At 38.7% G+C, this 26604-nt stretch overlaps 1 protein-coding gene and 1 non-coding gene across 3 annotated transcripts in view; one reads left to right on the top strand and one right to left on the bottom strand.

Moving 5' to 3' along the window:
- Positions 1–3879: 3879 nt before the first annotated feature.
- On the top strand, positions 3880–3986 carry LOC122280170. Its single transcript, XR_006229757.1, has one exon. It is a non-coding gene; the product is annotated as a small nucleolar RNA R71 (small nucleolar RNA).
- A 2943-nt stretch (positions 3987–6929) lies between these two features.
- LOC122278986 (protein ROOT HAIR DEFECTIVE 3 homolog 2-like) overlaps positions 6930–26604 on the bottom strand; it is a 28937-nt gene continuing 9262 nt past the window's right edge. For both annotated transcript variants that reach the window (XM_043089221.1, XM_043089220.1), the window contains 9 exons: positions 14350–14515; positions 11110–11234; positions 10335–10597; positions 10135–10231; positions 9892–10062; positions 9702–9806; positions 8265–8359; positions 8037–8133; positions 6930–7555 (listed from right to left, as the gene is read on the bottom strand). In XM_043089221.1, coding sequence (XP_042945155.1) covers positions 7253–7555; positions 8037–8133; positions 8265–8359; positions 9702–9806; positions 9892–10062; positions 10135–10231; positions 10335–10597; positions 11110–11234; positions 14350–14515 — 1422 coding nt within the window. In that variant the 3' untranslated portion in view covers positions 6930–7252. The remainder of the gene's footprint in view (positions 7556–8036; positions 8134–8264; positions 8360–9701; positions 9807–9891; positions 10063–10134; positions 10232–10334; positions 10598–11109; positions 11235–14349; positions 14516–26604) is intronic.

Raw genomic sequence — 26604 nt, forward strand, 5'->3', positions numbered from 1 at the left:
AACAACTCAACTTCTAAGATACCTTTCAATGGTAACTCATGACGCCTTGAAATATTTCACATACGTTGGCACCGATCACAAGTTTTCACCAAAGTGTAACTATCACGAAAAATGGAAGGCCAAAAGAACCCACTTTGAAGTACCTTAGCTGCTGTACGGGTGGCTCCAAAGTGTCCTCCATATGATGAGGAATGGCAATGATGGAGGATGTCTTGCATCTCTTCTTCCGGCACACATCTTCTAATGATTTGATCAGGGCATCTTTTGAACAACAAAGGCTCATCCCAAAGATAGTGATTCACATCATGCAAAAATTTCTTACGTTGATGGTAAGTAAGATCAGGTGGTAAAACTTTACAAGCTAGATAATTAACAATATCAGCATACCACGGAAGCTTGATCTCACATGCAAACAACTGCTCATCAGGGAATGCCTCTTGGACCACTGAATCTAGTCTTTCTTCCTCTTGCTCTAACCGAGAGAGATGGTCAGCCACTAAATTTTCACTTCCCTTCTTGTCTCGAATCTCCAAATCAAATTCTTGAAGAAGGAGGATCCAACGAATTAGCCTAGGCTTAGCATCCTTCTTGCCAAACAAATAGCGAAGTGTTGCATGATCAGTGAACACTATCACCTTTGTCCCAATGAGGTAGGACCGAAATTTGTCACAAGCAAACACCACAACAAGCATCTCCTTTTCAGTTGTTGTATAATTTAACTGAGCTTCATTCAATGTCCGGCTTGCATAATAGATGGCTCTAAACAGCTTGTCTCGCCTTTGCCCCAACACTGCTCCAATTGCAAAGTCACTTGCATCGCACATAACTTCAAAAGGTTGACTCCAATCAGGCACAATCACAATTGGTGCTAAAATTAGCTTCTCCTTGAGTGCATTAAAGGCCTGCAAACAAACAACATCAAAGTCAAATGCAGAATTTTTCTCAAGAAAATTACATAAAGGTTTAGAGAGTTTAGAAAAATCCTTGATAAATCTTCTATAAAATCCCGCATGTCCCAGAAAACTTCTGATTCCCTTCACATTCTTTGGAGGTGGTAGTTTCTCTATGGTTGCAATTTTGGCTCGATCCACCTCAATTCCTTTGGATGACACTCTATGGCCCAGCACGATCCCTTCTTGAACCATGAAATGACACTTCTCCCAGTTCAGGACCAGATTCTTATCTTCACATCTCTGCAAAATAAGAGCTAAGTTATGCAAACAATGATCAAAAGATGTACCAAAAACTGAAAAGTCATCCATAAATACTTCCATTATATCTTCCACCATGTCAGAAAAGATAACCATCATGCAACGTTGAAATGTCGCAGGGGCGTTGCACAATCCAAATGGCATCCTCCTAAAAGCAAACGTCCCATAGGGGCATGTGAATGTAGTCTTCTCTTGATCTTCAGGAGCTATAGCAATCTGATTATACCCCGAATAACCATCCAAAAAACAATAGTAGGAGTACCCAGCCAATCGATCCAACATCTGATCAATGAATGGAAGTGGAAAATGATCATTCCTTGTTGCTTTATTCAACTTGCGGTAATCCATGCATACACGCCATCCCGTGACCGTTCTTGTAGGAATGAACTCATTATTTTCATTTTTCACTACCGTCATTCCACCCTTCTTTGGTACAACTTGCACTGGACTTACCCATGAACTATCTGAAATAGCATATATAATTCCAGCATTAAGGAGTTTCAAAATTTCAGCTTTCACTACTTCCTTCATTGCTGGATTTAATCTTCTTTGGTGCTCAATTGTTGGCTTGTAAAGCTCCTCCATTAAAATCTTGTGCATGCAAATGGAGGGACTTATTCCTTTTATGTCAGAAATAGTCCATCCCAAGGCTGTTCTATGCTCCCTCAATACACGCAGCAACTTTTCCTCTTCTTCGGGTGTGAGTGATGTAGCAACAATCACTGGAAATGTATCACTATCACCCAAGAATGCATAGCGAAGATGCTCAGGTAATTGCTTCAACTCCGGAGTATTTTTCTGCATCTTTTCTTTATCATTTTCAGATTCACTCTTTGGTACCACCGGCTCTAGCTTCCCCACTTCATTACTAAGTGATGTAACCTGCTGCAATGCTCCCAAAGCAAAAACATAGTGGAGAAATTCTTCACTAACAAAAGGCAAGTCAGATTCACAAACAGCAGAATTTTTAAAATCAAGAGCATGAGATGAAGAGGTGATACAGCGCTCTAGGTGGTCGGATGGCATATCTTCTTGAAAGGCCTCTTCTACACATTGCTTAATGACATCTACCCGAAAGCAAGTACTTGGATCTTCTGAAAATTTCATGGCTTGGTAGATGTTGAACATAACTTCTTCCTTATTAACCCGCAATGTCAATTCACCCTTTTGAACATCAATTAAAGCTCTTCCCGTGGCCAGGAATGGTCGCCCAAGAATTAGTGGGACATCTTCATCTTCTTCCATGTCCAACACCACAAAATCAGCAGGAAAAATGAACTTATCCACCTTTACCAATACATCTTCTATGATCCCACGTGGATACTTGATGGACCGATCCGCTAGTTGCAAGGAAATTGTTGTATGCTTCATCTCTCCAAGTCCCAATTTCCTGCAAACAGAAAATGGCATAAGATTAATGCTAGCACCAAGATCACATAAGACTCTATCAAAAAATGAATCTCCAATAGTGCAAGGCAAAGTGAAACTCCCCGGATCTTTCAATTTTTGAGGCAATTTCTTTTGAAGAATGGCACTGCATTCTTCAGAAAGCTTAACTGTTTCAAACTCCTCCAACCTTCTCTTCTTAGAAATGATGTCTTTCAGGAATTTGACATAGTTTGGCATTTGTTCCAAGGCATCTGCAAAAGGAATATTAATGTGAATTTTCTTAAAAATATCCAAAAACTTAAAAAATTGCTTATCTAGTTTTTACTTTTGAAAACGCTGAGGGTAAGGAAGTGGAGGAGCAAGAATAGGAGGATTGTCAGGAAATGAAATTGTAGGAGGCAAGTCGGTCTCCTCTAGTGTATCATTGACAATCTCCTCTTCTTCCACTTGATCTTTGCTTTAGCCATTGTTCGCAGCGGTAGGAGTGGACTTGCTCTCCTTTAATGGTGCCCTCTCAATTTCTTTTCCACTCCTAAGTGTGATGACCTTGCATTGTTCCTTTGGATTCACTTCAGTGTTGCTAGGAAAAGCTCCTCTTTGTTGGGCATTGATGGTAGTGGCCAGTTGCCCAATTTGCACTTCAAGATTCTTCATAGTGGCTCCCATATTGCTACAATGAGTCTCAATGTTGTCCAACCTTGAATCAGTCTTTTTAAACCTTGCATTAGTCTCTTGAACAAAGGAAACCATGGCATCCTCAAGTGACATCTTCTTCTCGCTTGGTTGGCTATCAAATCCGGGAGGATGTTGAGGTTGCACCACATTCTTGGTATTTCCATATGAAAGATTCTTATGATTTCTAAGCCCTGGATGATAGTAATTTGGCATAGGATTACCACGATAATTGTAGTTCCGATTGCTGACATATTGTACTTGTTCTTGACTCGCCTCATTGCTTGGAACTATCATACTTGTAGATGCTACATATTCTGTACTTTGTGGTATCCTTTGTGTTGTCAAGGCTGAAATCTGATGAGATAGAGTAGCAACTTGAGCTGAAAGGGCTGCTATAGGCTCCAAGTCATGAATTCCAGCAACCTTCTTAGCCAAAGTCCTCTCAGTTGGCCATTGATAGTTGTTTGAGGCCATTTCTTCCAAAAGTGCAGTAGCACCTTCAGCTGTCTTCGACATCAAAGTTCCACCAGAAGCAGCATCAACTATAGTTCGAGTGTGCCCATTTAACCCATTGTAGAACATCTGAACTTGCAACCAATCTGGCAATCCATGTTGTGGGCAACGTCGAACCAAGTCCTTATACGTTTCCCATGCTTCATAGAGTGACTCAAAATCATTTTGCTTGAACTGGCCAATCTCACTCCTGAGTTGGGCTGTTTTTGCAGGAGGAAAGAATTTAGCAAGAAACCTCTCAGCCATGTCCTGCCAACTAACAATGCTTCCCGGTTGTAGAGATTGTAGCCAACCTCTAGCCTTGTCCCTCAAAGAGAAAGGAAACAATCTCAGTCTAATGGTGTCTTCAGTAACACCATTGATCTTCACAGTGTCACAAATCTCCAAAAACATAGCCAAATGAATATTGGGATCATCCAGTGGCAATCCGCTGAATTGAGCCTGCTACACCATGCTAATCAAAGCTGGTTTGAGCTCAAAGTTGTTGGCATTGATTGGCTGGCGCATTATGCTCGAGTAATTTCCATTCACAACTGGCCGCACATAGTCCTTCAAGGTGCGTGGTAGTACCTCACGATCTTCTTCAACCATAGCTAGTATCTTATTTCTTCTTAGTGATCTAAGAGTTCTTTCAATCTCTGGATCAACAGGAATAATGTCACGAGATCTAGTACGGCGCATCCAATGTCAAAAACACACCTGTAGAACAAATTAAAACAAAATTCTAAATTAAAACCAAGATTACTTTGTATCGATATTGACGAAAAGAATAAGAATAAACCAATCCCCGGCAACGGCGCCAAAAACTTGACTGGTGCAAAACTGCAAGTGCACAGTATCGTAGTTTTATAGTAAAGTAATAAGTAGAGTATCGTTCTCAGGGATTGGTACCTTACTCTTGCCAAATACCAAAATTATACTAATCTCAATTTTATCTAGAGGAATCGCTAAGGTTTTTGTAGTTGCAAATAAACTTAGATCAACTCAAAGAGAAATAAGCAAAGAAAATAAAACTGACTTTCAAAGATCAAATTCAATGGGGAAGAAACCTTCTAGGAAATCGATTTCACCATAATTCTTCACTATGCTTTTCTCATCCAGCTAATTTAACTTAAACCTATTTTGTCTATTAGCAAATCTCTAATTCATCCAAAAGCCTCTTTCGATAGTCAATTGGAAGTGATTCTAGTTTATCAATTCACACAAGAGTATGCAAATTAAATAATCAAGAACGCAATAAGACCAATGATTTAATTACTACACAGGTTCATACAAGTCTTTCGATCTCTATACTTACCTATGCTGAAATATCCAAGATCTACCCTATGATTCCCTCTTTCGATAGCAAATCACAAGATTAATAATCATCTAATCAATGGCCAGTTAATTAGAAGCATTAAACTCAGAATAAATCAGATAAACAAAGAGAGAATTGCATTAAATTAGCATGGACAAACAAGCATAGTTCGGAAATAGGTTACATCGTTTTCCTAGAATAAAGAAAATTTAGCTCGTGCTAGAAATGGAATTCAACATAAACGAATTCACCATAATTGTTCTGAGAAGATGGTAAGAAGAAAATAAACACTGAAAAATCCTCCTTGCAGCCTCAACTCGTCGTCAAAAGCTCAAGGGAACGATTCAACGCTTTTCTCCCGTCCGTGCCCGTGTATGAATCCAACGTACGTGCAATAAATTGGAATTCCGTCTCCAAAACAAATGATTTGAATCCCTCTAGCTATGTTTTTCTCTGCCAAAGAGTGTTCTCCAGTCAAAACTCGCGGCTCTAGAGTGAAAAATGGCTTTTATATGGTCCCACAGCGGAAAACCTAAAATCTGTCAAAATACGATGTTCGCTCGAGCGGGGTGTCGAGCGCGCGTCGAGCGTTCGACTCTGCCTGATTTCGCTCGAGCGTCCTATCGAGCGCACATCGAGCGTTCGACTCTGCCTGATTTCGCTCGAGCGGCCAATGTCTCTGCTCGAGCGATCTTCGTTTTTCAGCAACCCGCTCGAGCTCCCTGTCGAGCGGCAGTCGAGCGTTTGAATCTGCCTGAATTCGCTCGAGCGGCCAAAAGCCTCCGCTCGAGCGAACTTGTAAAATCTGCAATATGAAATTTTGCAAGCCATCATAGAGTTTAGAAAATACTTACAGCGCTATATGGTATTTTTCGAAAAGCTCGCAGTGTTGCAAACGGCGGAAGAAAAGCAACGTAACAGTGAAATTTCACTGTAGCTATGGGTTGTAAAATACCCACTTTTGAATGGGGACAAACCAAAGCTTGGGATTGATAGGGAATGGTCTAGGGATATTTATAAAGCTAAGGGAAATGAAATTTGGTCGTGGGTGGCGGCGAAAACGGTAGAGGAAGGCCAAAATACCCAAATCGGAAAGCTAACTCGTGGGGACTGTTCCGGCCACAGATTGAGGCTGGAAATGGGTGGGTTAGGATGGCAAAGAGTTGGTGATGAAGTGGTGAAGAGGTGGTGGCCGGATGTGGAGCGACGGCGACAAATCGGGGCTAAAACCGTGCAGCTTGATGATGGTTTTCCGGCTAAACGACGACTCCGTTGGCGGTGAAAATTTGTGGAGTGGTTTACCGGAAGGAGGGGAAGAGATTGGTGGTGGTGGTGTGCCACACGGTGGCCGGCAGCGATGGGCCTGGGTGGTTGGAGCGTTCGGCGTGAAGGAGAGGAGAGAGAGACGCACGGGGGAGGGGGAAAACGCACGGGAAAGGGAAGGAAAAAAGAATGAAAAAAAAAAAGAAAAAGGAAGAAAAGAGAAAAAAGAGAAAAGGGAAAAAGAGAAAAGAAAAGATGGAGGAAAGAAATAAGGTCCAGTCCTCACTCCGGAAACCAAAACAGATCTGCCGAAAACGAGATTAAAAACCGTAAAACGACTAAATAAATAAAACACAACAACAAATAAATTAAAAACCAATTTAAAACATAATAATTTAAAATAAATAAACCACTATATTAATTAAATTAAAAACAACCCTTCAATGAAAATACACATAAAAGCAGATCATCACAATATGAGTCGAGGTGCACTTTGTACGAATTGTATCCTTTAGTAATTTATCATAACCTTATGGTCACAAATAATTCATATAATAAATGAATTGAATTGAACTCAAATATGGCCAAGCTAATCTCAAAAACCTTATTAAGCAAACAAACACGTCTTATTTATGGGTATATACACATGTACATACATCTTATTTATGTGTATATATACACAGATATTAGATAAACACAGACATATTTCGAATCCCCTCCCCTTAAAAAAAATAATATATATATATATATATATATCCGTTTGGCTTCTTTCCTTTCCTTTCAGCTCTCTTTTTTCCATGGCAAAGAAGGAAACTTGAGAAAAGAAATGAACATGTAAAAAAGAAAAACATTACACAAGGGAGCGGCTATCTTAATCTTATAAAGAGCATACAAAAGTGTGGTTTCATGAAGAAAACTCTGCTTCTTGAGTGTTGGTAGTTCGCCTATGCATCAAACCAGTGCTCGAGTATTCAACACCACTTTCAGTGGACGAAATATTATTAGATGATTCGGAGGACTCAGCTGTGCATGAAACGGGTTTTGGCCAAGGAGCATAAAACCTGAAACCCTGAGAAGTCAGAGAATATGATGGTCGTGGTCTCTCTCTCTCAGGTGTTGGGCGCCCTTGAGCTTGTTCGGCAACTCGTCTTAAAAGGTTCATCATGGTGGGAACAAACCTTGATGAAATTGAGAGGAGTCCAGAAAGCTGGCAACAAAGCAAACAAACATACAAACTTAAGCAAATCCTCCAGACCAGGAAACTCCAAGGGCCTAGCGTTTTAACAAACTGAAGTTCAAAACACTACTTTAGGTTCAACCAAATAGATTAATGAATTACCTTTTTTTTATTATTATTATTATTAGTAGATTAATGAATTAATACACAGCCAAAAAGTTTGTAGGGTACATGGGGTAAATTACTGGGTTTTCATAACAAAAATGAAAATTAGCAGATGATTATTACAAATATCATAGATTGATACGTGCTTGTCCTGTAGGCTGTGGATGTTGGAGGTGGTACCATCTAAACATGGAACAAAGAGCAGTTGCTTATAACATTCTTAAGGGGTCTTATTTTGTAAACTTGAACTCGTAAATTAGGTTCTATCTTGTTTTACCAAAAGAGAAGTCTATTTAAATAAAGAGAAAAAGTGAGACGCAAAGAGTAGTTTTTGTTCTATACTCACAGTGCCACGTTGAAGTTCTCTGCCTATATCCATCTGTACCCACAAAGCTTTCAACAGTAAAAATACAATAAATAAAATCATGAGGTAGAGAGGATTCCTGTTTCATTTAGAAAAAAGAAACCAATTATCAATGAACACAATAGGAGTGAAAGCCCAACATGTTAAGAACATCAAAATGTATAACTACCAATGCAGGAATTAAGCCCCTGGTTGAATTCAAACTAATACCTTAAAAGAAGCATAAATTCATTAAAACCAAGGACAATCATAGCCAGTATCGCCCATGGAGGAGGCAACCAGTTGTTACTCTTCCTAAAAGCCTCCTGCCGGAAAAGAACCAAAAAGGAAAAGAATAGAAAAAGAAAAGCGATCATTCATGAGTGTGCTCTTTTGGGATAACTGCCAAGATAATGTCAAAAGGATCATGAGCGATTCTATAGCATCCCGCACAAAACATACAAGGTAAACACAATGATCAAGAACCAATCGCTGAAATTCAAAATAGGGAGGGCATTTCACATCATAATAATAAAAGTTAAAAGTTAAATGCTACCAACTCCTGATAGAATTTAGTTTCATAGAGGACATAGACCAAATTAGATACAACATAATCATTCATCAATCGCAACATGGTGCAGAGGAGAGGCTTAAACAAACGAAGGTGAGATTACAGCTGCGGGAAAAAAAAAATTTAACATGTAACATTACTAGATCATTATCTTAGTTGTGTATTTGATTCTTTTAGGACTACAGTAGTTTTCCCAATATGCATCAAGTCTTCAGAAAACCATTGTCAGCAAACTCAGATTCCGCAAGTTTTGGCCTATAAGACTCCAATTCCAAAATGGAGAAATCTTGGCCTATAAGCACAATAACAGTGTAATCTTGGAAGCAAGTATTTTCAATATTGCACGAGGCAAACGCAGCACCAAACAAGTTCCATAGTAGTAAATACTCCAGTTGAAAGAAAATTGATTAAAAATAAATTATGTAATTGAACACAGATTCCGCAACAAACTGCTGAACTACGATGGGCATGCTTCTTTCCCCCAAACTTCACATGAGCCTGTTTAACTCAAGCAATTGATTCAAATTTTAAACTATCATCTATTCATCAAATGGCATGTCTTTATTAAAAGATCTGCAATCATACTTGGTAACAGTTACCCTTAAAACAACTTCTCAGACTTGCCTAACCTCCCCCTTGTCCAATATTCAACAAAATATTTCATTCAATTTTCAAACCATTTCCATGAAACTGACAACTTGGTCCCAACATGAGCCTTTAACCTAATGTATAAATATAATTTCTACTGGATAATTATTAGTTTCCAGCTATGCAATTCCTTGGCTCAAACTACCGTAGTTAAGGAATGCATTATTGTATGGCTTGTTTCATAGAAATCACAACTCAAACTAGTAGCAGAAACTCAGAGATTGCATGCACTAATTAAAGTGTATGTCATGAAACAGCTTCATATGGTACTAAACCAAACTTTGCATGCATTAAATTTCAAAGCTTACAAGCTCTAGTCAGCACATAAAATTAAGACTAGTCAGTGCATCATAGGCACAGGAACTTCCCAGAAAAATGGAGAAAGTTATTCATTTCGAATGCAACAACCAGCAAGCAATAAAAGAGGAACAGAATGCATATGAATCTACCTGTGCTGAAATTGCTTGACTGACTGTATACTCAGTCTCCGCTTTGAATTGTCTCCACAAAGACTTGCACTGCACTGGTGTAATTAACGTATCCTTTGGGGAAACCTATATTATAGCTGATCCTCGATAAGTAATCAATTTGGTGGTTAGAGCATTATGCTAAGACACTACAAGAACCCACTAGTAGTACCTCCTCCCATGTGCTTGAGGCAAGAGGATCTGTAGGCGCTCTAACACTCCTATTTTGAGAAGATGGAACCGTGAGAGTACTATCCATGAGAGATGAAAAAAGTAAATTTTCAATCTTATCAGGCTTCTCATCCAAGCGTATGGCAGCCATGACAGATAAAAGCTTTAGAGCCTGCAACAGATAGATCATTGATGAACCAGCAATACATTTAAACTCCATTAATAAAAGCCATATGCAGATTACCGCCGAACGCGCATCCTTGGTAATAGTTCTAATATCTTCCTTCCCAGTCCAAACCCTAGGCAGTGAATCATTGTCATGATTGAATACAGTTGAGAACCTGAGATTTGTTAACCAAGCAGTAAGCCGTTAAAATACCCAAAAGTAAATATATATATATATCAAGAAAAGAAAGAAAAATTCCCTTTACTTAAACTTGCTACCTATCCTTCATATGGATCAAAACTTTCCCAGCATCAACTCTTGCCTTTTTCTCCACCAAGCTTCTAGCATAGTCCCTTAAATCTTGCATCATTTTGTCAAGTGTTGCTTGATCCAACTCAAAACCAGCAATGGTAGCTGAAAACTTTGATACAGCAACCTGAGTCTCACGTTTAAGAAGCTTTCTTATCGAAGCCCATGCATCTTTCTGACCCGCTTCGAGTAGGGATTCGACAGGTTCTGTCAGTGCTAGGGCAAGTTGTTTCTGAGAAAAAAAAGAAGAAGAAGAAGGGTATCTGCATTTAGCACTATTTGAAAGTATATGAATTGAATTGAATTGAAATTTATACCCAATTCTTTTTTTGAAACCAAAAGCGATCAAATTAAATTTCAATTCATGGGCTTAGAAACATGAATAAAACTGAATTATAATTCAAATGAACTAGCCAGCAAGGGAATCGCATCAAATTTGCTCCAGTTTCACTTAATTACAATTAACAGAGCAATATTTAGTAAACCACAAAACTATCAGTATTTTGGGCACATGCATCAATTGAGTGCCATTTCAATTCGTATCCAATCTCAAACAGAGAAATTGATTGCAAAGCAAAATCAATTCATTTCATTACGAATACATCTCATCATAATAAATTCAAATTCAATTCAATCAAGAATTGGTCCCATATAGAGCATCAGTGATTTGGCTTATATAGAGACATGATTCAAGGAACCCCAGTCCAAAAGGCAATCATGAATAGTTAGATTCAAGAGCAATACCTCATAATTGGCCATCATTTCAGACAACTTTGCACTACGAACAGAGGATGCATGAGCATCGACATCACGAAGAAGTTTTTCCCGGACTTTTGAAGCATCCCAATTAGCCTGTCTTATGGTAGCATCTAAAAGAAGAACATAGAAGGTTGCCTGTAAAGGAGGCAGATGCAGTGGACTAACAAACATCCAAGTAAAATTTGAAAATAAATCATGCCAAATCAGTGAATAAAAGATGAAAGTGGTAGACAACACAGAAGATGTCAAAGTAAATCTTACATCGTAAAGATTATGCTCCTAAGGCAAGTAAAAAAGCAGTAGGTACAAGAAAACCCAAAATATCCTTCAAATAGGGATTTAACGTTTTGTAATACTATGCACAAGGAACTTGAGATATTCATGTAAGAAGATGCATCGTAAACCAAATCCATACCAAACAACTGCAACAATGAAAAGATTGATGATAATAAATGGGCTTAGCCCAAGCACCCAGTTAAGAATTATAAACAGATACAAGGAACTCACAAAATCTTAGCCCATTGAAATAAATCTATGGCTATTGCCAATTGGGATTTCAGAAAACATATCATAGCAACAAAATCACGTGCATCAAGCATAAAAAATGAGGACTTATGTACAGAGGGAGCATGCCAAAAATCTGCTTAGTCATTACAATCAAAATCTGAAGCAATCAAGAAAATATTTTATTTTTTATTTTTCTATAAAAACAATTAAAAAGATGAAGGTTAAGGCTCATTGCCAAAGGGGACAAATGATGAGAAGTTAGAGCAGCATATTGGGCAGAAGGTTATTGATAGCAAGGTAAAAATATAGAGAGAAGCAAATTGCAAGTGGTACATGACTCAAACGTAACATAAGACCCAAGTCCACAAACTACATGGACAGCAGTATTATGCAACCGGTACATGTAAACCTGTGCACAAATCAGACCCAATTCTACTACATGGAATGGACAAGCTTAGAATGTTGTATGTTTTTCTTTGATACTTTATTCTATTGGCCGATTGTAATATGTAATGGGATACAGTAGAATATAGATGGAAATGTAATAGTATTCTGAATTTCCTCACAGTAATATTAGCTACACTTTCTTCGAGGGAAAGTACCTCCACAGAAACAATGAACAGTAGAACATTCCAGATGATAGGTCAAGTCTCATACAGTGACCTTATATACTAAAGCATGCAATTTACTATAAAGTCCCTAGCATAACTGGACCACAGGCCCTTACAATATTAACTCAACTAAGAACATAAAAGTAACAGTCTGGCCCAACGTTGAGCCCAAAATCCGTCTGGTTAGCCCACTCCACCACTTCAATCTTCAGCCCATCACCAAGTCCCTTCCTTCGGTGGCCCACGACACAAGATCAACACCTAGGGTTTGATCTTCACTACTTCAGATGCATTCCTCTTCTTCGTATTTCCCTTCCCTTCCCAGCTGAAGTGTCACATAATAGACCTCAACGGCATGAATATTCATGACTTCACTATATCCCTAGTCAATTATGCATAGGTGTTACTCTTATACATGTCCTGTGTACTTGGGCTATGCCTACTTTTTATCATGAAAAAAGTTATTATCTACCGATCCGAAAAAAGAAGATTCTACAAACTACATGGACAGCAACGGTAATTGATTCAACTTTTCAAAGTGCATACTCAAATTTCTTTAATGTTGACATATTGCACATCAAATCTAAAGAGTGTCGTAAACAAATATTATGAAGCAGCTAGAAATTGCACAAGAAAAGGTAGAGTACAACCTCATTCAATATATAGAATAAAGATAATGATAATGGTAAAAGCAGGGATAGAAGCAAATTGCAACTTGTACATGACTTACGCATAGGCCTATGCAAAAGGCTCGATGGGCCAATCAACCCGTGCAACCTGTGTAGATCCAATCTGATAAAGTCGGTTTACATCTAAAGTCGGTTCTGAATCAATCGGACCTGATGAACGTCAGGCCATAACTTCAAACCCGCTATTTTTCTTCACTGTCCCTTCAACGTTGAACCCTAGCCCCTACCCCATCTTCTCCTTTCGATTCATAGTTCACTTGTTGACATACGCTTCTGCAAACAACAATCAGTTGATTATAGATCGGCATGAGAGTAAGAAGGTGAAAGATCTGAAGCTTATGGGTTTCCTACGCTTGGGTCTGTTCTGGAACTGCTTGGGTCTAACAGGTTCCTCCCACTTCTCTCTCTTCCTCTCTGCCTTCTTCTTCCTCTTCTCATGCCACACTCCTACTTCTCCTCCCCTAACCCCAACCCTTACCCCGATTTCATCTATTTCCTTCCAACTCATAATATTAACACCAATCCTAGCATTATCAATTCCCAAAATTTTACTTTTATAATCAAAGTCCTCACCTTTAATCACCTGGACTCGCTCTCCCGCTGCCTCTACTCCCTTGCCATTGCCGACTACCTCTTTGACCGCGTTCATCTCCATATCTAATCTACATTGATCATTTTGCTCCCGTAAACAAAGAAACCCTCAAATTGGACTGTTTGCACGATTTCTGAGCTTCGTGGATGCGTTTGAGTGGTGGTTCGGAGAAAAGATTGTGCATTATTGAAACAGGAATGTGGGGTTGCAGTCGCAGTGGTTGGAGGTGTGGTGGCCAAGCTTTGACGACTAGTTCCAGTTCATCGTCGAAGACAATTTGGAGGTCTTGCTGCTCTGTTATTAATTTACGAGGAGATTGATCATGAATTTCTGGAATTTCTGGAACAGCTCGGGTCTAATGGGTTCGACCCGGTCCTAAATTTACAGATCGGATCGGATTGATTTGGAGTGAGCTTTCCCTACGGGTCGGTTCGTGTCGGGCCGAAATGTGGTTTGTGCGGGTCGATGTGCAGGCCTACTTATGCATAAAATAATATTCAAGTCCACAAACTACGTGGACAGCAATATTATGCAACCAGTACATGTAAACCTGCACACAAAGAAGACCCAAGCCTACAAACTATATTGACAGAAATAGTAACCCATTCAACTTTTCACAATGTCTGCTCAAATTTCTTTAATGTTGACAATTCACACATCAAACCTAAAGTGTGTCATAAACATATATTATGAAGCAGGTAGAAAATGTACAAGCAAAGGAAGGTACAACCTCATTCAGTATATAGAATAAACAAAAATCATTAGCATAGACATCAAACATAATTTGTGCATATGCTGTATTGATTAAAATTTCTTCAACTATCACCTGCCCATCCTTGGTCAAACTCAAGCATACAAGAGCCAGTACAAGTACGAACAGATGCAGCAAAACCTTCTCCCTTGATCAGTGACTGCTCCAGTTTATTCTTAAAACTCTCGAGTGCTTTAGAATGCAGATGACCCAACAAGGTGGAGTAAGTAGGGTGCACAAGCTGGAAAGTTCACAAGACAGAAAGAATCAATGGAAGATAAAACTATAATCATAGAAATGCAAACTAACAAATGACATACTTCTCTGCAAGACTCAGATTTATAACTGTCTATTTCACACCAGAATATATATTATATTTCCAGGACCCTTGTGTGAAATAGAAGAAAGATTAGTTTAAAAATGATTTTTTGCCACCAAGGAGAAGTTTAAGTTAAGAGTCCTTTTGGATAAAAACCAGATCAGTTTAGGACAGAAAAGCAGATCTGGTTAGGGAAAAAGGCTCACATGTGATCCTTGCTACTTGGAAGTTCTACTGTAAACCCCAGTTATTTATAAATAATATTACTAGATTATTATATTGTATATTTGGTTGCCTTGGTTGATAATAATATATTGTATCTAAATTATGTATTTTATTATTATTTAGAAATAGTTAGAAAAGACTAGGATTCAGACCCTTAGAGAATTAAATGTGCAAATTTCTGGAGCTTAGAATGTGGTTAGGAAATGACAGTGGGTTAGAATAGGGCTTAGAAACCAAGAATTAGAACCAAGATCCTTAGGAAAGCCCAAACCGTGACTCGGACCATGAACCTACACATAACCACCACAAATGACCTAAACCAGTTACAAGGGTAATTTACAATGACGTAATGCATGGGATGGAAGAGCCACACGTCCAACCGACCTTTCCATCCTATAAATACATCTCTTTCTCCTCCGTAAATCAGTCCCGATAGTTTTCCAGCCTTTTCACATTCATCATCCTCTTCTTCTCCTTTTTCTTCCTTCTTCCCTCTCATTGCTGTTTTTGCTGCATGAGACCCGGCTCAACCTCGCAAGAAGACCAATGCTGCAAGGTGGGAGTTCGTGTTTTCACTGCAAAATCGCTGTGTTCAAGTGCCACTAGGCCTCGTTCGTGCGCTGCTTAAGGAACACTAGTAAGTCTTTCATGTCGCAGTACCCCAGAAGACATGTACGTAACACAGATCACGTCACTTATGCTCTGTTTTGCTAACCAAAAACAGAGCATAAGGGTTGTTGTAATGCAACCTTGGGTACTGAACCACCCCATGAATGTGTCTTTAGGTGTTGCCAATCATCAGAACAGGAAGGGCAGCCGCTGCATCATCACCCCACGTCTACACGCACCACCGCAGTAAGTTTCCTCGTACACATGAATTCATGTATTCTCTCCCTTCACATACGACCCTTAGACAGACTTTAGGATCTAGGGGAGTAAAGGCAAGGAGAGAATTGGGAAGGAAAGGCAAGGAGAGAGGGGGGGCAAGGAGGGGCAGTGAAGTGATAAGCGAACAAGTGTTAGGCGAGCAAGGTGTTAAGCGAGCAAAGTGTAGTAGGCAAGCAAAGAGTCGTAGTCCAGGGAACTTAGATATCTCAAGGTTCAGTGCATGATTCATATTACACATAATGTTTAATGATTAAGAATGCTTATATACTATTGCCCAAATATTATAGGTTCGGTTTAAAACTTGGAGACACACATTGTTATCTTAATTTACATGAGAACCGAGATAAGTAACTGTGATCATGCTCTTCACACATTGCTTTATGTAAACTGTAAGGTCTTTTTTGCAACTGTATATGCATAGTAAATGTTATAAAGGAAAAAATATGTATGAGCCATTGTTGGAAGCCCCTTCTCCCCTATCTACAATGAAAGTAATTATAAGTGATTTTAGAGTCCGCATGAATGACGATGTGATTGAATATTATATAGTATGACTATTTATTTTAAAGAATAAAAGGTGAGGTAAGTCAAGGTTAAAGAAAAAAAAATAAAAAAAGGTATGTCTGCATGTGCTTGATGAAGATAATGAATGAACCATATGATAGTGAAGACGGTACCATAAGGTTGAGACAGATTGCAACGTCGGAATGCATTACTAGTGGTGCACCTAGTGATGACCCATTCCTGAAGTTAGGTTCTTATCCTCTAGCTACGAGAAGAACCATTGATGGATCACAAACCCTAACACATGGGTAACAATGTATAACAACCATTAAGGATGAGGTTAAGGTAATGAATGCTATGAGGTTAAGGAAAGGAATGTTCTTTAAAGCTTTGAGGTGCATGTTTATGTATGTTGTAAGGTAACGTTTTCTCAAAAATGTATTGATAACTGGAAACCCTAGATTGTTATCATGTTTACTGCATGATATGGTTCTTACTGAATATTTGACTCATTTTAGTTGATTTATGTTTTTCCCACCCCAGGTGTGGAAGTTTACAAGGAAGTTGTGGGCAAGGATTCTATTCTGGGAGATGACAACAACGTTGAGGCACCAAGCAAAGAAAATTTCTTTTTATTTTACTGATTTTAATGAAATTTGTAGTACAAGACAATTGACTTGCTTTTAATAAGTGCTTCCAAACAATGTTATTTTGAGAGCCTACATTTTGATAAAATACTTTGTTTTTATTTTATAAATGTATTGAATCTTTTATACCTGGTGCAAAAATGAAATGTTTTAGGGTTAGTAACATCCAATTTCCCTAGCTTTACAAGCCCTAGAGGGATGGGGTGTTAGATCTCTTGCTTTTAGAAGAGTTTGGGGACCTCTTTAAAGATAATGCCAAACTGGGGGAAGGAATCCCCACGCAGGCATTACACTGGCGACAAGGAGAAAGCAGTAAGGAGAGCAACACATTGTAGAGAGCCTAGCAGATGCAGGCAACTAAGGGAAGGTTCGCACTACACTAGGTGAGCAAAGGACGTGTTGACCGTATGAAAGGAGCAATGAGCAAAGGAAAACACGGTGCAAAGTGGGGAGCACTCCGAGATAACACGAGGGAGCTTAGAGGGTAACAAATGACGTACCCATGGCCCATGCTTGTAACTCCCCAATAGAAGGTCCAAACCACATGACCTATACTCCAAAAGGACTAATAAATGATACAATTGGAGCCTCATTGGAATCTTATAAAGAGCAAGAACACTTCTTTCCCAAGCAACGTGGGATCCCATTCACTACCTACCCTTATCATATAGGGCATCACAATGCTCCATCAAAGATTTCACAACAGAAGCACGCCTGGGAAAGGAGGAATATGGACCATCCAGGCTATATTGTTGGACATCAGAAGTAAGGCCTAGTGCCACATGGGCGATTCTCATAAGGAGGAGGACTGCAGGTCTAGTACTGAGGCAAGCTGCAATGACGTGAGCACTTTGTCCCATCATTCCACTCAGTCTCTACCATTCTTAAGTCCGGAGGACACATGGACAACCGAGATTTAAAGATTGTCCTTTCAATCAATTAGAGGTCAGGAACTAGTTAGGATTATAACTAATAGTTCTGTCATACAAAAGACATTGGACAGTATTCAACATCTCACTTTTGAGATTGTAAAATGTTTCTCTTTTGTTTCTTCTCTTGTTCAGGGACTTCAAGGAAACAAAGAACTCAGAGCCTCCATCAATCTAGGGATCATTTCCACCAGCACAACTATTAGTATTTAGAATACTATTCAGGTAGGTTTGCACATACAACGATAGTAGAAATGTGGTGTAAATGTATATGGGTATGTCGAAATTTGCATATTCTACTTCTCACCTCTTTCTTTCATGAAAGTGCATATTTTCTCACTATGAATATTAATATACTTTGATGCTGTGACTTTCAAGTGATGTGGTTTTTCAAAGAGATGTGATTTCAAAGTGCTCTGTACTCATGGGATCGGATTCAAGATTCCCTATACCAATATTGAGCACACATTACCACGAGTTTCATATGGGTAGAGAAATTTCCCATGATGATCGGGGTGGGGCATTTCAATATCGCTTCACATGATAGCATAGGTAGAGAGAGTCCCTGTGTTCACCGGATAGAGAGATTCCCCATAAGTGATTTCCCATTGTGCTTTGGTGAATGTATTTCACGTATTAGCCAGGTAGAAAGATTTCCCGTGTTAAATGGGTAGAGTGATTTCCCGTACTGGTTGTTCTTCTGATGGTTCCTAGATATGTATTTTGCTTAGAGGATGATTCATCGCCACGCTTATGAATATATGTGTTTTGTTCAAAGGGTGATTCCTTGCCTTGCTTATGAATACACGTGTTTGGCTCAAAGGGTGATTCCTCGCCATGCTTAAGATATGTGTGTTCTTAGCTTTATTTACATAAACTTGTGCATTCATATTCATTGCCATTGTCTCTCATTTCTAGTACTGTTATGGATTTTAACTTACTGGGGTTTCATTAAAATTTGACTGTGGTAGTCCCACTATTGTTTCGCTCCTTGAAACTGTAGACTTTGATGTAGATGTAATCCAGGAGAGCTACCCCGAGAAAGAAAGACCTAACCAGCCGGAGGAATAGTCACAGGGGCCTGTCTCCATTTAGTTTATATCTTTGTAAATTTTAATATGTTTATTGTAGTTAGGCGACGAACGTTTTATGGCTCAATACATTGTGATGTAAGTGATGAGCTTATGATGGTGTGTAATTACATTTGGGACGAAGCAATAGTGACATATGAGTGTTATTATTAATGGAGTGTTTGTACATTTCTTTGGTACTAGATTAGTCTCCAAATAATCCACCCCTTATTCCGCTACGATTTTTTTTACACACGCATGCTTGACCTAGGGGCACACAAGATTCCCATGTTCATAAGGGATATAACCGACTGGCTCACATCCTGGGCACCACAGTTCCTCGCCAGAGATCTACCGGGGGCGCCACAACCTTGAATTCAGATGACACCAGCCTCAATGATTTGGGGTTTCGAGCTTTTATAACAGAAGCGATAGAGTCTATAAATCAAAATACAAACAGCCTCCAGCTGAGAGAGACCCTCCAGCAACCCTCCGTGATTTTATTTTCCACAAAATCATACCATAGCCTCTCCAGAAAATCAAAACCTGCCCTTTTCCCCAGCTGCTATACCTATCCAGCATAAAACCCAAATATCCTTTAACAAAATGACTTGTCCCTTCAGAACCCCACAGAAGTTAGAGAGAAGATTGTCCAATTTTACAACTCTCTCTATCTGAACGGTTCAGCTAGCTCCCCAAATTGGATAGAATTTCTTCTAATGCTATTGGAGAAAAGGAAACCATGTGGATGGAACCAGAGTTCTAGGAGAAAGTGGTTCCCAAAGTCTTGCAAGTTCTAAATGCGTAGAACAAACCTAGTTCAAACAGTTTCTCTTTTACTTAGACAGGTACCTCAAGGCGGATCCAATGAGTGTTTTCCGTGAGTTCCTAGTTCATGGAAAGTATCAAAGAATCCTGAATGCCACACCTATTCCCAAGCAAGCAGGGGCAGTGGAGATTAAGAACCATTGCTGCCATACCAAGATATTTGCAGAATATATTTTTTGATATTTTTAAACTAATTTCAGTTACCTTACGGATACAAAAACAGTACAAAATTTGAAAACAAAGACCACCGTGCTACTTGTTTCCACCTTCAATAGATAGCCATCCGGGTAGTTGCCTTTGTTTCCACCATCAATAGATAGCCACCTGGGCAGTTGTTTGAGGGCAGACAACAACAATCAAACCTAAATTCAGGACCAACAAGTCATGTACCCCCCCCCCCCCCCCCCCCCCCCCCCCCCAAAAAAAAAAAAATAGGGCTTTCTTAACCTTTGACACACCTACTCAATCTATTGGAAAATCAGAAAGATATAGCAGTAATTACCAAGATTGTATAGTTACCAAAATTGTATAGCAATAATTACCAAGATTGGATAGCTGTAAGTTAGGCAGTAATTAGTCGATTATAAATTAGGAATGTATCTTTATTATTCTTTTTCCTAGTTTAGATTTATTGTAATTCCTATAAGCAGGAATCGTGTAAGTCAGAAATAATATAAGGAAATTATTCTCAAAGTATTCTCGGGTTGGTATCAGAGCCAAGTTATTGCTTACTGACTCCCTTCCGGTTTTTTTTTTCTTGTCTCGGCTGTAGCACCATGTCTGATGTTTCATTTGAGTCCGCTGCTGTCCCACCATTCTCCTCTACTACAAGCCTGTTAAAAGGTAATGGAACCAACTCTGAGTCTCACTCTGTTCAAATTACCACTATCCGCTTGAATGGTGATAATTTTTGCGATGGTCTCAATCGGTTCGCATGTACATCCAGGGTTGTGGGAAGATGGGCTATTTGACTAGTGAAAAGACAGCCCCTGCAGCAGATGATCCTGCCTATGCAACTTGGGATGCTGAAAATTCCATGGTCATGACATGGCTGGTGAATTCCATGGAAGAGGATATTAGCTTTAACTATATGTGCTATCCAACAGCATAAGAGCTTTGGGAGAATGTGAACCAGATGTATTCAGATTTGGGTAATCAATCTCAAATTTTTGAGTTGACCCTCAAACTTGGTGAGATGCGTCGAGGAGAGGATAGTGTCACCAAGTATTTCAACTCTTTGAAATGGGTGTGGGAAGATCTCGATCTATTAAATACCTATGAATGGAAATTTGTGGAAGATAGCCTTCATCACAAGAAAATTGTGGAGAACAATCGGATTTTTAAATTTCTTGTTGGCCTCAATATTAAACTTGATAAAAGGGGAGAATTATTGGAAGACAGCCCCTTCAATTGGTGACGTTTTTTCGGAGGTAAGAAAAGAGGCGAGAAGGATTGTGATGCTAGGCAAGAAAGGACCAGGTGTTGTGGTTGAAAGCTCTGCCTTAGTGGTTGCCGATGCAAATTCCATCAAAGCCATCACATACCAGCGAAGGAATGATGACAAACCATGGGTTTAGTGTGATTATTGCAACAAACCACGCCACACCTGGGAGAGTTGCTGGAAAATTCATGGCAAACCAGCAAATTGGAAGAGCAGCAAGCCTGGTGACAGATCTAGCCAAGCCTTCCCTACCACCAATGAAGCCGAGGTCGGCCCCTTTACTAAAGAGCAGATGGAGCATCTTCTGACACTGCTAAAGTCCAATTCATCATTTGGTATGCCTAGTGTTTCTTTGGCTCAGACAGGTAACGAACCTAATGCTCTATCTTCTTGTCTAAATTCATCCGGTCCTTGGATCATTAATTTAGAAGCCTCTGACCATATGACTAGTTCTTCGCATTTATTTAAATCTTATTCACCATGTTCTGGAAATGGAAATGTTAGAATTGCAAACGGTAGTTTTTCACCTATTGCAGGTAAAGGCTTAATAAAAATCTCAAAAAGAATAGATCTTAAATTTGTTCTTCATGTTCCTAAACTTGCCTGCAAGATTTTGTCCGTAAGCAAATTCAAAGATTCTAATTGTTGTGTTACCTTCTTTGAATCTCATTGTACCTTTCAGGACCAGAGCTCAGAAAGGACGATTGGCAGTGCTAGGATGATAAATGGTCTCTACTATTTTGATGATAATCTATCTAGTAATAAAAAAGCTCAAGGCTTTAGTAGTATCAATTCTATCTCTGTTCGTGAACAAATAATGGTTTGGCATTGCAGATTAGGCCATCCTAGTTTTTCCTATCCAAAACATATATTTCCATCATTGTTTAAAAATTTAGACTCTACATCTTTTCAATGTGAAAGTTGTTTTCTGTCCAAAAGTCATTGTGCAACTTATCTTCCTAAACCTTATCGTGCATCAAAACCATTTTATTTATTTCATAGTGATGTGTGGGGACCTTCAAAGGTTACTGCTATGTCAAGAAAAAGGTGGTTTGTGACATTTATAGATGACCATACTCGTCCTTGCTGGATTTATCTAATGCGAGAGAAGTCTGAAGTTGGAAAAGTATTCAAAGATTTTTACAACATGATTGAAAATCAATTTCAAACAAAAATTAGTATACTTCAATCTAACAATGGAACAGAGTACTTTAATAAAGTTTTGAAAACCTTTTTACAACAAAAAAGTATCTCTTGTCAATCTTCATGTCGCGATACCCCTCAACAAAATGGAATAGCCGAAAGAAAAAATAAACATTTGCTTGAAGTAGACCATGCTATAATTTTTATATGAATATTCCAAAATATTTATGGGGAGATACTATTTTGACTGCATTCTATTTGATCAACCGGATGCCTACATATGTTTGAAAGTATATAACTCCATTAGATTGCTTAAAAAAGGAATTTCCATAATCTAGAATTCATTCAGAATTACCTTTAAAAATTTTTGGTTGAACAATTTTTGTTCACGTGCCAAAGAAATCTCAGTCTAAATTAGATCCGAGAGCTGAAAAATGTGTTTTTTTAGGATATGCTCCTAACCAAAAAGGGTATAAATGTTTTAACCCTCAAACAAAAAAATTCCATATTACTTTGGATGTCTCTTTTTTGGAAAATGCTCCATTCTTTACAAAATATTTTCTTCTGGGGGAGAAAATAGGTGAAGAAGATAATTTTTGGGCAAAATCTGCACCTTTACCCAATATAATTGTTGACTTTCCTTCTCAAGACACCGAATCTTCTCTACAAATCACTAAGCTTTTTCTAGAAAAAGCTGCTGATATTGGCAGAATCGGTTTTTTACCAACAGAGAAGGAAATACTACAAAAGGTTAATTTTAATCCAAACTTTCACTAGTTTGGTAAATCTGATGTATACTTCTTATGTACGTCGATAACTCCTCTTGGAACATTAATCAAATTTATTTAACATATCCAAAAGGATCTATAGAATATGAGTTTGATAATTGGAGCAGTGTTTTTGGACAATAAACTGATTCAGAGAGCTTAAGAAATGTAATGCTATCAGCATCAGTGCTAATCTGGTTTCTAAAACTGGGTCAACCAGATGAAACCAGCCTTTTCTTATTTAAAATAAGCCAAATCCCCGTCACTTGTCCTTAAAAATTAAAGCCTATCCATACCCCCAAATGACCACCGCAAAATGATTCTCTTCAGGGTGAATTCCATTTGACTGAAAGGTCCTTGGCAATTAAATGCAACCCATCAGAAAACCAGTTTAAGTTTACAAATAATTGCCCAAAACCAATCTCTCCCTGTCAGGCAATTCAAGGGCCAAGGTGTCCTTAAAAATGCTAATCAACATCTAGCTCCAAGAGTTGGATACAACACAGTGCTGTCACATTTGCAATGGCAGTATAATCTTCCAGCTTTAATTGTTATCCACTTCTTTTTGTGGTAAGTTCAAACAGAATCACAAAGTCTTGCCTCAGCTTAGGATTGATAGCATAATACGTTTCCTATTTCCTTATTTATCTTTTATGAGTTGTATATATATACTTCCTCATTTAGATAGCAGAAGTTCCATAGACAGATTTTGTACATAGTCATAGTTTCCTTTCTTGTAAATAGATTTAATTCCTGTAATTTAGGCTTCATTCCAGCCTTGTATCTTGCACACTTGTGCCTATATAATGAAAGGAAATCCTCATTAAGGAGGTATTGAATCCACTTGACATGGTATCAAGAGCCAAACCTTAAGAAATATTTCTGGTTCTTCTTCATGGGATTTTGCTCGAGGGATTTTCGGATATCTCAAAAAAAAAATCCCAGGCTTAATTCCTTTCTTTCTTGTGGGATTTTTTTTTTTTTTTTTTTTTTCTGGTTGGAAGATAGTGTTGACTTTGTCGGCACTTTCTGTGAGTTGTTTGCTTGTGGCTGGGCTGCGATAATTTTTTTTGGTGGTGGGTGACAGTTTTACCCCTGTCAGCACTGTCTATGAAGGTTCCTTGCTTTCGTTGTCGCTGGGCTGCAACATTCCTTGAAGTTTTTTGGTTTTCGGCAGCTTCTGTGCAAGGCTTTTTGGTTCTCGGTTGTCTCTGTGATGTTTTTATTTGAATCTCAGCTGACTCACGCTGATTCTGTGAAGCCTTTTCTTTTGGTTCTTGGCAGTTTCTGGGTCAGCTTTGTTGTTGCCCTCTCTTTTACTTTCTCATGGTGGGCACGGGCAGGTATTCTTCTTGGCTGTTTTTTTTTTTTTTTTTTTTTTTTTTTTTTTTTTTTTTTTTTTTTTTTTTTTTTTTTTTACGAGCATCATGTCTTCAAAATCATTTGCTGTGGAATTCACAGGTAAGAAGTATTCTGCCTGGGAATTTCAATTTCGTTTATTTGTTTTGGTGAAAGAATAATGGGGTCATATAGATGGTAGTGATCCCGCTCTTACTGAGCTACCTAAGTTGGCTCAGTGAAAGATCAAAGATACTAGGGTGATGACATGGATTTTAGGCTCTGTTGATCCTCTTATTGTTCTCAATCTGGGGCCTTATAAGACTGCTAAATCAATTTGGGAATACTTACGAAAAGTCTATAATCAAGACAATACGGCCCTGCGTTTTCAATTAGAATACGAGATTGCCAGTTACACTTAGGGCGATCTCTCCATTCAAGATTATTTTTTTGGCTTTAATACTCTCTGGGGAGAGTTTACTGACATGATTTATGCCAAGGTACCAGAAGATTCTCTCTCTGTTGTGCAGGTCGTTCATGAGAAAAGCAAGCGAGATCAGTTTTTAATGAAGTTACGACCTGAATTTGAGGCCACTTGCTCCAATTTGATGAACCATGATCCCGTGCCGTCTTTGGATTTTTGTTTTGGGGAGTTACTTCGTGAGGAGCAGCGTCTTGCCACCCAGGCCACTTATCAACACGACAAAATGATACCAAATGTTGTGGCTTATGCTGCTCACGAGAAAGGCAAGGGATGGGACATGCGGAACGTTCAATGCTTCAGCTGCAAAGAATACGAACATATTGCTGCCCACTGTGCAAGGAAATCTTGCAACTATTGTAAGAAGTCAGGCCATATTATTAAAGATTGTCCTACTCGTCCCCATAATCATCAGGCTAATGCTTATCAAGCTACTGTGGGTTCCTCTTCTTTTGCTACTGCAAGTGACTCTTCTACTCTTACTATTGAGATGGTCCAGCAGATGATTATTTCAGCATTTTCAGCCTTAGAGCTACAAGGTAACGGTTCCCTTCCATCCTTCTCATGGCTTGTTGATTCGGGTGTGTCTAATCACATGACAAGCTCTTCTGATACTCTTAGCAATGTCGGCCTTATAATGGATTGTCACACATTCAGATTGCTAATGGTAGTCAGTTACCTATTCCTGCTATTGGAGATGTTGATTCCACTGTTCGGGATATTTTTGTATCACCTCAGCTTTCTACTAATCTCATATCTATAGGTCGGTTGATAACAACTGTGATGTTTGTTTTTCTTGTGATGGTTGTCTTGTCCAAGATTAGGTGTCGGGCCAGATACTCACGAAAGGGGCCTAAAGTTGGACATTTATTTCCTCTGCATTTTTCCCTTCCTGTTGTTATTTCGTTTGCTTGTAACACTGTGAAAAATAAGTGTGGAGTGTGGCACAAATGGTTGGGTCATCCTAATTCCTTTGTTTTATCCCATGTAATAAATTCTGGTTTGTTGGGCAATAAAAATCAATTTTCTTCTCATCTCTCTTTTGATTGTTCCACATGCAAATTAGGTAAAAGTAAGTCTCTTTCTTTTCCTTTTCATGGTAGTCATACTGAATGTTGTTTTGATATGATTCATAGTGATGTTTGGGGAATTTCTCCTGTTATCTCCCATGCAAATTATAAATACTTTGTTACTTTCATTGATGATTACACGAAATATATCTGGATTTATTTTCTTCGTTCTAAATCTGAGGTCTTCTCTGTTTTCCAACAATTCAATGCTTATGTTGCGACTCAATTTTCTTCTTGCATTAAAATTCTAAGGTCCGATTCAGGTGGTGAATATATGTCTCGTGAGTTTCATGATTTTCTCCAACAAAAATGCATTGTTTCTCAATGTTCTTGTCCTTATACACCTTAGCAAAATGGTGTCGCTGAACGTAAAAATAGACATTTGTTGGATGTTGCTTGTACTTTATTGCTTCAATCATCTGTTCCTCCTAAATTCTGGGTTGAAGCCTTATCTATGGCTATTTGTTTGATTAATAGATTGCCGTCTAGTGTATTGAATTTTGAAACTCCTTACTTTCATCTTTATCATCCGCATCCTAGCTACCTTAATATGCATACTTTTGGCTATGTTTGTTTTGTTCATTTGCCTTCCCATGAGCATCATAAACTATCTACTCAATCTGTTAAATGCGCTTTTATGGGCTATAGTACTCCGCAAAAAGGTTATGTTTACTATGATC

This window comes from Carya illinoinensis, chromosome 10, assembly GCF_018687715.1.
Source record: "Carya illinoinensis cultivar Pawnee chromosome 10, C.illinoinensisPawnee_v1, whole genome shotgun sequence".
Classification (NCBI taxonomy): domain Eukaryota; kingdom Viridiplantae; phylum Streptophyta; class Magnoliopsida; order Fagales; family Juglandaceae; genus Carya; species Carya illinoinensis.